We start from the raw sequence: 15085 nt of genomic DNA on the forward strand, positions 1-15085 counted from the left end.
CAAAAGTTAGCCGCGTCTACAATTACCATTGTGTTTGTTATAATTAAAAAGTTAATCACGTTTCTAAATTTCATAAATAGTAAAATAGTATTTGTGCTAAATTAAACGTTGTACACTGTCTCGAATAACACATATACTTTTCGTTTAATTAGAATTTGCGAATCAAAATATAACAGGGACAAACAGAAACTTTCTGCCCAGAACCGCACCATAAAACGCGAGTGTAACAACAGGGCAAAGGTATTATAATCAAGGTTCATCGCAATACAGGAGACCCTTTTAAACAAGAGACAATTTTTATAAGACTCGCTGACGGTCGGCACAACAATTCACGGTAGTTTCTCCGTGTTGCGTACCTATTTCTCTCAACAATAGCTGTGATATAAACCACAATATTAATGTGTTTTCATACTCGGTGGTCAGTAAACAAACTTGTCTAATAGCACGATATCATGTGATTACAAAGTATACGTGACGCCGGACCCATATGACGTCATACGACTATTGTCGGGTACATAGTAATGGCGTATAAATTCCTTTATAGTTGCTAAATGTGTTACATTATTATATTCCTGTTCGCGCCTTAATGACTTAGAAGTAGAAGAACAAAGTGCTACGACACTCTACGTCGTAGTACTTGCTACGCCAATTATTACCGAAGTTAAAGTTTGAATGTTGTCAAATTTACTAAATTATTCCTCAGATTCGGTTTCTCATTAAATGAACGGAAATGTAATAGTGTACGGAACTAAAAATTCTGGCTATCCGAATTTTAATAATTTTATGCACATTATTTGTAACAAGTACAGATGATTCTTTGGTTACATTTTTTTGATTCCTCGTAATATTTTCATGCTAAATGTGCTGCATTCTACACAAGATTAAATTGAAATATACAAAGAAAATTTTTATTAGGCCTGAAATATTAGTTAATTAAAACCGAAAAATAACACTGTGAATTGTTTGTTGTTCGTAGGCAAAATGTGGCGTTTAGCGCCACTAGTGATAAGGCTGACAGCCATGTCACTGGTGGCGCTAGCGGTGGCGGAGAGCGGCGTTGGGCGTGATACGGAGGTAACTCAGGCGCCGCCGACGCCTGCGCGTGCGCCGCCTCCCTCACCGCGCCCCCGCCCCGAGCGCCGTCAACGCAACCGTCGTCGCACTACCACAACTACAACGACCACACCCGAACCAGACGAAGACGAAGAGGACCATACTACACCCATGACCACTACTACAGTCGACCCCAGAACTTTCGATCACAGTAAGTAAATCACAAATGATGCAAAAATCTTATAACGGGATATGAATAACAAGTGAGGTTGTAACTTGCACTTAATATATGTGTCTCAGGTACATATTAAATGCAGCTTAAAACACTCCTTTAAAGTATCCTTACTTGCGTTGGTTTATTACATTGCAATTGCTGTAGATTTCTTTTAAAATACTACATATCGAGGAAGCTGAGGGGAAAACCAATAAGTATGTAAATTGAATTATGTAACTCATAGTAGTGTACTTTTTACACAGTTTTCAAAGCCGTAATAAACTGTTTTCTAAGTTACACTCTTAAATCTGTTTATTGAATTTCACCGTAGAAAAGGGCTTGAAAAATATATATTATTATAAAAATATATATAATATATATATTGTAAGGAAGTTTATATACCTAGTTAGTAATATTAATAAGTACTATTCTTTTACTTTGTTAAGTTAGTTAATTATGTATATACTGGTTGTTTTGAAACGTGTAGGTAAGAAAGAGCGGAGTCTGACACAGGCTATGCTTAAAAGGAGGCTCCAACCCCTATTGTTTAAAAAACCATGTTTTAAGATAAATAAAGATTATTATTATTATTATTATTATTATTAATTGAGTTTTCCAATAATTTCTATTCTCAATACACATATTATTAATATTATCGTCTTATTTTAATTTCATAAGTCAATTTGAAACAAAATTTTTCACTTCGTCTGTGGGTGACGACAAAACTGTTCCAGACATAAATCACAGTCTAATTAAGCTCGTTAGCACGTACGTGTCGCGCTCATTAACTGATTAGTCCTTGAGAATGCCGCGCAGATTAAAAAATAACAACGCTGTTGCTTCATGCTGACAATTACTTAAATTGTCGCAGACCGTTAATAAAAACAAATGGATGTTGTAACATTGGTAATCTATAGACCTTAAAGGTGTTTTTCTATCGGCCAGGCGAGACGAGAAGAGGCGAGACGAGACGAAGCGAGACGAGGATTAAAATTTATACGGCAAAATTTCAAACTCTCCTAGCTCATCTTCGGTGCAAACTGTTTGGATTAACGACGATGGGCGAGGCGAAAATTTAAATATTTGTTGATCTAATATTGAGTATTATACTCTGCAACGAAAAAACGATTTCTCGCGCGAGCTCGCTAGAGCACGATCTCTCACGCTATTAATAGCATTTTTTAGTGGAAATATGTCGGCGAGGTTTGGATTCTCGTCTCGCCTCGCCTTGCCTCGTCTCGCCTCGCCTGTAGAAAACCACCTTAAAAACAAATCGTTTAAAAGAATAGCATCATATAATATGCCTTTGGGACCCAAGTGTACACAACCAGTACTTTTCTATGAGTCAAGACTTGCTGAGCTAATTTCAACAACGCAATATTAATCGCGCACACAGCATTTGCACTCATCGTCCAAATAAAGCGAAAACCTATTACCAGGCCGTTAATGCGCCGCCGCTTTCGCGCCGCTACGTTTTAAATTCTATCGCCTCGATATTGCCTTGCTCTTAGCTGAATTATGTAAATTTCGTGTACATACTGGGCGCCTCACTACTAAACTCTAAATAAAGACCAATTTTTAAATTCATTCACTCCTGAGATGGAATTCTGGAGTCTTTTGATCTTGAGTTATACTTGACTCTCAAGTGGACTTCAGATGATGCTCTCTACAGAAACATTTTCGGAATTCAAGTATTTTATTCCCCAATAAGTTATCGGTAAATTTACGCGTTTCCTTATACAATTAGTGGTATTACTTCGAACTGTTAATGTAATACCCACAGACCGAAATAACACCGTTACTGTCTATAACAGTTTTACAGCACGTAGCTGTCCAAGTGTCAAAGGGTCGAGACTAAAAAGTCTTCGGCAACAATAACATTCGAGTGAGGAAATAATTTTTTTTGTCGTTAATAACAAGACGGTTCAAAGCGGTTGTTGAAAAAACTTTTTTAAAATCTTTGAAACGTTATAAAACCAATTATAACATTTTTATTTTCTTCTAGAGAACGCGTAAATTTTAACAAATTTACGCGTTCTCTAGAAGAAACTTGCTTTAGAAAAGAATGGTGCTTATTTTTATTTTTGAAGTTTAAATATTTAGATTAAAACTAACTTCATTTTTGGGGTTCAGATTACAAAGATGAAATCTATCCGTCCAGGTACAAGTATTTTGTGGTAATTGCCTCACACTATTAAAACCACGTTGAGTCTAGTATCCACAGCCCTACTAAAGCGGAGTTAGGAATTTCGTGATGAAATTACTACAATACAATCCCGTCAACCATTTAAATAGGGTTCCGAAGACGCAGCACACTGGTCACACAGTGCTTTCGCCGACGAATAAAAAGTTGAGGTCAATCTCGGGCGGCGAACGCCTCCGCCAGTAGCTACATGAGCTTTGGGAGGAGAAGGGGCGTAATTTCACGGCTCTTGAGCGCGTATCGAACCAATATTAGGTTTATTAGATAGATGGGTAGGCGCGAAAAGCAATTTTTCTTTTTACCCCTTCACCTACCCAACGTCATTTTTGTATACTTGTTAAAAAAAATGCCAAAATTACAACAAAGATTTATTCAACTGAAATAAAAACCCAATTTATAAACTGAATTCGTGTATTGTTTACATTACCATGAACCAGTCGCGTATCATTCGCAGCAAAAAGTTAATTATGTGCATGACAGCAATAAAACGCCCAATGCTGGTAATAAAACAAATTAAATAAATTCCAAACTTGACGACTGTGGCAGCAACAGTTTATTTGGAACTTCTTAAAAAGAAAAGAAAGGTAAGCCAAGAAACTTAAATAATCAAGATTTAAAACGATCGCTTTAACTCAACACTGATTTGTCATTTTATGCAAACTACCACAAGATTCGTTATTCAATCTGTCCGCGGTAGTTACCAAGTCAAACACATTCTTTTAAATTTAATTACGCTGCGAACTTTCCGTTACAAATCAAAGAAAAGATTCGAAGTAGGATTTTATATTATTTTCCTGGGTTCTTGGCTTGGTGCCACTTGAACGAGGCGGTGCTTAACTACGATAAATGTTATTCCCGAGGACCATTCGGATGTCGCTTACATTTTGGCAATGCTATCCACAATTATTATGACACTATCGACAACGAGTTTATAGCAGAAATGATGTTGTTTAATTTTATACAAATATAGCCCACAGGCGTGTAGGCGTGTTTTAATTATAACGCTTGGCTGTCAACTAAACTTTTCAGAAATATAGGGTTAACAAGTTGCAAAAACATGACGTATGTCGAAGTGTTTCTTTTTTCTTCACAAACATTTATTGCCAGGTCGTCGAGTGCGATCCTCGACTTAATATTATTAATTATATTGACCGAACACCTATATAAACAGATAATAATGCAATCACCATTGACTTACAATTATATGGACGTCGGGTCCGCGCTAAAAAGTGTCCGCACTTGTAAGGCGCTAAAATCGTATACAGAGCGCGACACTCCGCTTTAGTCTTCATTTGTTCTACTGACAGCGCGATACTGCGATGACATTACAATTTAAATTTTGAATAGGTTGACTTGGGACATTTTTTTCGTGGTTTTTGTATTAGACCCGTCGTCCATTTATTTGTAAGTCAATGGCAATCACCGACGATGTCGACCGTAATCGGTTTGTCATATTAGAATCTTATTAGAATCTTGTATACCTTTAAATAAGTAAAATGTTCCGGTGGAATGTAGAACGCAATCTTGTTTCTGTTATATGACTTTTATACGGTTTTGAAAGGGATGACGACGGCTGCGGAGAGGCAACCGGCGTGAAATAAGGGCCTGGCCTTTTTCACGCTCTCTGTCCCACGTTCCTGCAATCTTGTAACATGCTAGTTACAATAATACGTCGACGCTCTTTGAAGCTCTAAACTCGGAGCTTATCGTAAGATAACGGCACAAACAACTTGTATGTCAGAGTCTATTACACACATGTTCAGCAGAAAAATCGTGCAAAGAAAATAGTTCTCGCACCGGCGGGTTACAACCGCAAATATCTGAAATTAAATTTACGTGGCGCGAAGAAAAAACTAGTTACAAGAGGAAATTGGTGGAGACAGTGACAAATTGTTCCCGCAAGAGAAACATACACCTCACTCATTCTAGCCGACCTATAGGCGTATTTTTTGTTTCGTACTGACCGAGCTAACACGCGGGACCACGCCACTGAATGTACTAGAATAATTGTCGTGCAGTTTTTTGGCTGTAATCGCATAAATTACACCAATGTGCGTCCGTAATTTTTATACTCGAGTATAGTTAAAAATGAAGTGAATGAATTTAGTCATTTTTGACAAAATTTGATGTAAACATGTGCAGAATTCATTTCCATAGATAATACTTATTTGAACACGTAACCGAAATTGGCGTGCTAAAAAAGCAATAATCTAGACTACCGAAACCAAAATTAATGGTGCAGAATAACTTACTTCAGGTACTGCTGCGGCGAACGTTATTTTGGCAACATATTAATATACTTCGATTCAATTATGACCACTAACGAGGACGGCGCAGGGCCGGCTGGCTGCGATACTAACCCTACAGAGGTGCGTTAGTATAAAGTTTATCAGCCGGAAGTTGGACTGCATAGTTAGGTTAGGGGATAATCGTGATTGCAATCTTTGGCAGATATGCCAACCTGAGACGGAAAGTTTGGGCAGTTGAACAGCCTAATATTTATTTATAGACACAGGCTTAATCAAGAATGAGGCATGTAAACCTCTACGTGTAATAATGATAACTTTTTAGTTCGACATTCTAAAATAATATAATACGTGAATGTATTTGATGAAACAACAATACGAGTCGATACGTCTTCCTGTTTTGGCATAATATTTGCTTTGAATTTCAAGATAGTTTCTCGAAGCATTAAAATATTTTATTTTAACAAATTTTATTGAAAATTTCTGTTAATCTTCGTCTAATCGTATCCATGGCGTACACACAATGCCTGCCAATCAGCGTAAGGTTACAACTGTTCAGCGTGCGTCAAACGTAGAAAATAATGGCCCGTTGTGCGGGGACACTCCTTTCGAGCACCCCAAATTTCGCATCTGCATCTGCATCTGCATGTGTGCATCTGTTAATAACATTATACATAATTCATAACATAATATCACACTAAAGTGAAAACCTAGTGAAAACTGACGTTTTTGCTTATCCCGGTGCAAAATGTATGTAAGTATCATCGTACTATCCACTCTACTATAACCAACTGTAGTAAACGTTCGGATATTATCGCTGCTGCTTTCTTTTCACATAATTTCGTAAAAAGTCGATTTATTGTCTAAATAAAATAAAGTCCTATCGTGTTTCACCCTAATGTGCATTCTTTATGGCCAATATATTACAAATGTAATGGGAAATATGTGACATGCAATACATAACTGCCCGAACTCTTATAAACCATATTATTAAAAAACATATCTGTTTCTATTTTACTCTTCTTTGTACAGTTTTCATCTTTTTGTTCACTATCACAATGTACTCAAAGACTAAGCCATTATAAGTCAAAAAGTAAACAACTTGTGCGCAAATCTGAAATACAAGTCTAGTTACCAGTGACTCCTCATCGCCGCTACTTCCGTTGCAAAAGGTCTACCACTACAATACCGTAATTATATCGATGTCTTCGTGATTATGTAGTTTTTAGAGTAACTACACTGTTCTACGACGACATATCCGCTCGTACACATAAATGGAAATGATTACATAAAATTAATTAAGCGACGAAAATAACACCCTCCTTAGCTTTTAATTGACCAGCTGCCCACGGGTCGCTTCTTCTTTCTCATTATTACAATATCGTCCTTAATCTACAGTTCATAATACACGAAATTGAACAGCTTAGGTTTCCCATGCCTTAATCAAAGAAAAGCACGCATAAATAATAAATACTCTTAATAGAAACTTTCTAAAATTCTAATTTATTCAAAACTATATATGAGGCTGTCACCGCAAAAGTAGTGTAATTCATTTTTTATTATTTTTAGATATAAAAAATGTACTTAACTAGCATCGAAATATAATATACTCCTGCACATATAATTCGAGCTACCTCGCATTTTTGTCGAATACAAAAAATAGTGTTATCATTGAAAAAAAAGAAAAAGTTTACCCCCGGTTTAGCAAATCCTAATTACCAACAAGAACTTATGGAAAAGACGTTTAGTATACTAGTTTCAAAATCGCAAAATAGTTTTTGATCAATCAAACATTGTTTAAGTTTAGAGCTCTACAACAACAACACTGAAATAGAACAACTGAAAAATAACTACAATACTGAAAATGCGTGGTGGCTCGAATTATGCGTTCGGTAGTGTATATAATAATTGGGTTACACCACTTTTGCACTGATGTCCTCAATTCTTAGACTTAGTATGACCGTATAGTTGTTAAGAATATCTCTTTATATTGTTATATATAAAGATATATGTACAGTGGTGATCACAGAATTAAGAACGCTTCATAATACGGCACAATTTAGATATACAAATGTTCATAATTTACCTAATAACCCTTACTGGAAAATATTGACTATAGTGCTAGCTAGTACACTTTCGGGGCTAACAAAATCTAAAATGAAATAAAAATATAATATTCAAAAATACTGTTAAAATTAGAATCATTTTAATTTTGTTTAAACTGAAATAGGATGGAGGCTGGACAAACAATTAAGAACGAGGTAGGTATTTGACTGTAGTATTCACAATATTTCAATAATTTAATAAGTGGTATATTTTAATTAATTTAACAACGTTTTCTTAATAATATTATGATAAAAAAAGGAATTTATTATTTGGTAGCCTGTCCTCGACCGCGAATAACAAATATAAATGGCAGCGGCGCGGCATCTACTCTATTAACTTTTTGCAGTTTTCAAATGAAATAGAGTTCCATTCTTCTAAAAACGCATTGCTACGCCGTCTGTTTGCCAACTTCTTTTTGACTTGACACCAAAGATGGTCTATTGGATTAAGATCTGGGCTGTTTGGTGGCCGGTCAAACATAGTAACCAGCTGACTGTCGAGGAATCTTCGAACAGAGCAGGCTGAGTGTTTCGGGTCATTGTCATGCTGGAATGTCCAAATTACCGGGAGATTATCATCAGCGTACGGTAGCATATATTCTTCAATGATGTATTTGTGTTGGTATTGGTCCGTATTACCTTGTATCAGCCTACGCCATAACCAGAAAAGCAACCTAAAATCTTCATGTTTCTACCATCGTGCTTCACCGTATTTTTCGTATATTTTGGATTAAATGCCACATTCTTAGATCGGCGTACGTACTGCTTGCCATCTGAGCATAGTCTGTTAATTTTAGTTTAATTTATATATATAATATATTATATATATGTTAATATGAGAGACGAGAGACGAGATGAACACGTGCGCCTGATGGTAGGTGACGCCTCTGTCCATACCAGTTGTAATGTTACTCAGATCTTTAAATCGCAAAGGCACTACCACCGCACACTTACCCTGACACAAGTTGAAAATAACCGTCGGCAGAAATTGGTAAGGTGGCAGTGGCAATACTTCCCAGGACGAAGTCTTTCACAAGCAGATCCACTGCTACTGAAAAAACATATACCACGTTAGCTGGTACCAAATTACAAAAGAAAATCATGAAACCAGGGAGCAGTTTAATAAAACCGAGAGGCAAGGAATATTAACGCTAAAAGTTGCCGTTAACAATTACAATTAAGTTTCATTGTAACACTGCTAGAACAGTGATGTCAAACAGTGCGGACGAAAACCCGTAAACAAAACAATTACAATCCTAGGAAGGGTAGTTACGATTCCCCTTCAAAAGTTCCTTGCTTCGGTCCTCAAGTAATGTGACTCTTTAACAATAAATTACTGAGAACTTTGCACAACTAAGGTTGAGAGCGAAGTGAAGCGTATCATATACATAGTGTCCTATAAAAACAGCAACTTTGAAACTTTTGCTGCTCCAAGCCTTTCTTCTGTTTGAAATTTAACTTCACAAGCACTTAATTACTTGCTCTCAGTTTTCCAGAGATTAACTAGAAGTAATCCCTTAATAAGACAAGAGCGCCTGTGTAAACTATTTTAATATTTTTTAACGAAAATCTTATTTGCATCATGAAAGTGTCCTCACACATAAATACGACCTTATTATATTAACGAAATATTTATGACCTCAGTGGTCGAGTGACTTGCACACCGGTTTTCATGGAGTCGCCATCGCTGAGATACTGGGTTCCATCCTCGGCCGGGTCAATGCAGAAACACCCAAACCCGAAATAATATAGAAAAGATATTGTCTCGGGTCTGAGTGTTTGTAGAACTGTCGTTGTTCCCGATTTCCATAACACAAGTGCTTTAGTTACTTACTTTGGGATAGGAGCAACGTGTGTGTTGTTGTCTAATAAAAATAAATACATTTTATCTTAATATCAATTACATTTTTTTATTTTTTTATTTATTGTATAAAGGACAAACTACACAAATATGTTTCTAAGCGCATTTTAAACCACTAAGGTTTGTCATAATGCGACCTGTATCTACACAATACAAATTTGAACATGCTAGCAGAAGCTTATATTTAAGTGTAAATATTTAAGTAATTTGTATAAATAATCTATAATATATATGTTACTAAAATTAATAGGATTGGGTAAATACATTCATCTTATTATATTAAATGTTCATCACATTTTTTAAAGTTTTGTACAAAGTAATCTTTAAGTTTATGTTTTATATTAATGGTTGTTAAGGTATTGATTGTGCTAGCAAGCGAATTGCTGTATTTGAAGAAGATTATAATTATTTAGATTCAAAAGGGACAAACTTTGCATGCAAATTTTGATTACGCGCTCCGCTCTTCTTATGTTTGTAGTGGTACCCTTACCTCGTATTTGGCAAGACAGGGTAATGAACCTCCAGCTAGATGTCTGTCAGAGTCGCAGTACTCAGTGCCATGTCATTAATTTCCACCTAATGTCTGATACGGGCAAGACGTTAGGAACCACATTTTGCGTTCACAGAGGTTGTGATGACAAAACCTCTATAGATGTGTCTAAAATCCTTGCAACAATTCTAACTTGTGTTTTAAATTAATACTTAAAAATACCTTTTATCTCTGCCATAATGCAATATCTAATTTTTCATTATATTCTTTTCATGACAAACAAAAAAAAGGTCAAAAATTACACAATTTTTTCCGCTATAAAAATCATTAAATAAATCCCGTGTAATAAAAGCTATATCAATATCAATTTCTACAGCCGCTTCAAAAGCTATTATTTTGTTATAAGAATGAAATTTTCACAGTTAATTTTGTAACTCTTCAAGAAGAGTAGACTACTCTTCACATAAGGTAATATGTAATTTGATATTTATGTATTTATGATTAGTAATGCCGCACTATTTTTTTTAAATAACCGGGCTAACAAGTCGTGTGCCTGGTGGAAAGGGACACACCTGTCCACAACAGTTGCAGTACCACTCAAAGCTTTAAATCGAAAATATTTGAGTTAACATGTCCCATGTGACTGTAATTTCACCAACACCCTTACTTACCCTCCAAAACCGGAACGCAGTAACGCTCACATTACTGCTTGGCGGCAGAAATAGGTAAGGTGGCAGTTATTCACTGGACGAACTCTTTCACAAAGGGCTCTACTGGTGCTAAATACTATATAATCAAACATGCGGCATTCTTGTTATATATAACACCAATAGAGAAAACGATTACCTAAAACTTCTTTTAAAGTGAGAATGGTCCGAGTGGTACACTCTATGATTTGTCTAGTACTTAGTCTTAAGATCCACTTTACTTCGTAAAGCAATCTATGCAAGAGCGGAATTTCTTTCGGAGTGTTCATGCTTTAAATGTAGAATTAATGTAATTAAAATCATATTTGAAACTTTAGTATATTAGAGTATTGTTATCACCTGAGTTCACCCACTGCTGCGTTTAGGCCTCCAAGTTTCTATGCCACTTCCCACCATCCTGTGCTAATCTCATCCACGTTGGCCCCCCAATTCCTGCGATGTCGTCTGCCCATTTAGCCGCTGGGCGCTGGACGTTCCTATATCCAGCCCTTGGACACCACTCAGTTGTCATCTTACTCCATCTGTTATCTTGTCTCCGTATCAGGTGCCCTGCTCAGCTCCACTTTAGCTTCGTGATGCGGTCCCCCGCGACCTTTACCTTTGTTCGACTTTATATTGTTAATAAGTATCGTTAGCTAATTATTTAATATACGAGTATAGGTACTTCCAGCGAAAACACAGCTTGCGATCTACGATGGCAACAAAGCCGGGGTGTTTGTTTCACACGTTAAATACCCAACCACGTCACGGTTGAGACTGTTAATAATCCTCGATTCGTAACTCCTATCTAACCCTACCGTGCCGAGTGCTCCCGGCCCCAGACGACGTCCCCTACATTTAATTTGACACCGTTCACTGGAATTTCACACGTAAAGGTTCTTGAGTTATAAAAATGTAAAAGGCGGGGCAAATGTTCTGTATAGACCGTAGTGAATAAAAATAATAAGAATTTTCCTTCAATAGAACATCTCAAGCCTCCCTCGTTTTAATTAATACAAAATAAACTTTGTAAACCTAAGCAAAAACATTTTGCCAATTAATTCGTATATTTTTCCGAGAAACTTCCTCCGTCGCGTCGTTTTCTTTTAATTATGCTGGTGGATAATAAAAGACTAACGGACAAATATTGGTGGTTTCATAATGTCGAGATGTATTTACTGCGGTCGCCCCGAGCCCTCTCCAGAACAAGGCCTCCTTTTTAGCGAAGATGAGTACACGACGCACCTGTACGCCTCCGGGAACACACTTGAGCTTCCAGTGAAACTACCTAATCAAATAATAAATATAGCCTTACCCTCAGCAAAAAATGTTTACTTGGATTTTCCATTACCAAAATGAAATAGAATATTATATTCATATTATAATACGTTACCGAAGAAACCATTTTATGTTTCCGATCTTAATGAAATAGGTAGATACACTAGCAGGATTCGTTTAACATTTTATTTGGCAGCGCTGCACGTACGAGGTACGGAGGTCGTTCTAGCTACTGCGGCTCCGTTGCGGTACCAACGGAAAATTTATGTACCACTGAGCGTGCAAGTCTAGCCCTTCACCGGGTCACCTTCTTTGTATCTTTAGTCACACTCTATTCTCGCTTAGCACAAGTTCCATTGCCGTTTCAGCACTCTGTAACTTTTATTCTACTTATGTTTACGTAGCTTTGTAATGAAAATAACTGCGAATAACCAAAAACGTAACGATAAACTCAGTAGGCAGAACATCCCTAGGGGGCCTGCCCCGCTCAAATATTAAGTTTCGTAAGAATTTTAAATTAGGGCATTAGGCGCGGCGTCTCAGCAGAATTAAATATTAATAATGCTATCCGAGCAAACACGGTGGAAAGCTGAAAACAATGAATTTTTAATAGTTATTCTCCTTAGCGACAAGCAATTAATGTAATGAGGTAGCAAGTTTAGCCCGCTCCCCGGGGGTGACTGCAAATTGGAGTTAATTATCTGCTAGATTTCCTCAACGATTCCTCTGTTCAAACGGTGTAACCCTTTTTTAAGTCAATGTAGATATTTACTTTATCGTTTAGGTACCCTCTCTATTTGGTGAAAAAAAATCTAAAAGGGGCGGCTCGTCCACCTCATTTTGATCAAGGAGATTCATGAAGGAAATCATTAGTTATGGTTTTGCTCTAAAATAAGACCACTTCAAAATGTGAATTGATTTTAGGCAACTTTACAACTTTATGTTCGGTATAATTGTCATTATTTTATCATTGCAAATAAACTTCATAAGACCACGTAATTAAGATTAACCTCTGACTGTATAAATGAAAGGGAAACAATCGCACAGGTGGTGACTTGTAATGTTTCTACTATTGTTCGAATGGACTCCACGCAGTAACGCGCGCGCCGAAGTCGAAGTTAGGATATCAGTCCTGGCGGGTATTATCATGTTATAATTAAAATCACCGCGACAGCGGTCTTGCTCGTTCGTCTTCGTAATAAATTGTTTGTTTTTCTGAAGCCCGTTTCACGTAATTTGCTCGCGTGTAATTTATCACGTGTCGCCACGATGCTTTGGATTTGTGGATTAGGTGAGCAACGTCCACATGGGTGTTTGTGAGACGGGGAGGCGGAACAAGAGCAAACCCATCAAGGCTGCCTGACTCATTTCCTGTTGATGTGTACTTAAGAGAAAAATATGTACAACAGCGTATTTTTCTTAATAAATTTAGTTGTGTCTGGAGAGGTAATTGGTTAATTATGAATATTTTGTATTACATTCCATTTAAAAATAAATATCAATTCTCAACACAATCTAATAAAAACAACGGAGACTCCAGATACACTGTTTAAACTCCAGATACAAAAGAATTATTTAGAATTCATTCAGTCCAAAGGGGGAAATAAACTTCAAAAGGAAATAAAAGAATTAAGTTGAAATAGAACAAGGAAGCTGAACACGACTGTCGAGCAAACAATTCGAGTAAATAACGGTGTACCTTCAGGAATCTTGAAATACGATTACACAATAAGAGGAGGTAACGCAAAAATAAACTTCCGTATGTTAAAATAATGCCGTCCGCAAAACCGAATTTTTGCCTTTGTATAACTCACTGGCGTTGTGTAGGTATTGTATTTTCGTTTTATTAAAAGCAGGAAAATAAACAAAAATTTGGCAAAGGCTTGTTCTCCGCCTCTCCGTTTACCTTCCTACCCCCTGCCGTACCTGCCGCCGACGTTGCCGACTGATGAAAATACGAGCAGCATTCTCCTGCCTCCCCTGTGGCATAAATACCCCGTCTATATACCTAATTGTGAGTAAAGGAAAATGTTCGATGATATTAATTTAGATGAAGTTTAGCAATTTGATCCTTATAGAGATTTTTAGCAATTTTTATTGTTCACTCTTGTGCACAAATACGTCAACTTAGTCCACGTAGTTGCCTTCTATAGTCAATATCCTTGGGAAAGTGGGGCCCCACTCGCTCTGTTGAATTAAAGGGAATAGAATGCTAAAACGAGTTCTAATGATGGAAAAAGTATATTGTTATCCTCGTAAATTAATTGGTTATACATAGGGCGCACTATAAGTTTCCGGAACTGGCTACTTACATAAACAATATTTAAAATGTAATTACAACATTTGAAATGGAACTCTTTGGCTGCAGAATACAAGTTGTTTCATCTGACTGTCACTTGTTTTTACATTGTGGCGTCATTTTAGAAATTGGTTGTCTCCATCACCATGGATTTAACTCGTGAAAATTTTCGTAGTATGATTGTCTACGACTTTAAATGTAATCTTACAGCTCAGCGGAACTTCCCTCGGCTTGAAACTGGCGATGAAGCGATTTGGCGATGAAGCACCATGCAAGACGACTAGCTGGTTTGCAGAATTCAAACGCGGTCATGTGAATCTCGGCGACGAATTTCGTGATGGTCGCCCGTCTACTGCTGCGAACAAGAAAACAATCGATGCTATGCGCCTTATGATCAAAACAAACAGACATGTGACATACCATGAGATTTGGGCATCTTTTGGCACAGACATGAGTCAAATACAATCCATACTACACCAACATGTGAAAATGCTGTGCTCTCCGTGGATCCCACACAATTTGGTTGAAACTCAAAAAACGGATCGCAACACTTGGTGCAATGCCATGCTTATCAGATTCAACGAAGGGGCGTCAAATTTGGTGTGAGACGTAGTGACAGCTGACGAAACACGGATTTATAGTTACGATAC

The 15085-nt window shown here is 37.0% G+C and overlaps 1 protein-coding gene across 1 annotated transcript in view; it reads left to right on the top strand.

Annotated features, from left to right (window-relative positions):
* The first annotated feature begins 981 nt into the window (after nt 1–981).
* Nucleotides 982–15085, top strand: part of LOC113226061 (discoidin domain-containing receptor 2-like) — a 100622-nt gene continuing 86518 nt past the window's right edge. The window contains exon 1 of the mRNA XM_026458579.1: nt 982–1264. Within this exon, the coding sequence (XP_026314364.1) occupies nt 982–1264 (283 nt within the window). The remainder of the gene's footprint in view (nt 1265–15085) is intronic.

Source organism: Hyposmocoma kahamanoa, unplaced genomic scaffold, assembly GCF_003589595.1.
Source record: "Hyposmocoma kahamanoa isolate Upper Pololo Valley unplaced genomic scaffold, ASM358959v1 100021, whole genome shotgun sequence".
NCBI classification, from domain to species: Eukaryota; Metazoa; Arthropoda; class Insecta; order Lepidoptera; family Cosmopterigidae; genus Hyposmocoma; species Hyposmocoma kahamanoa.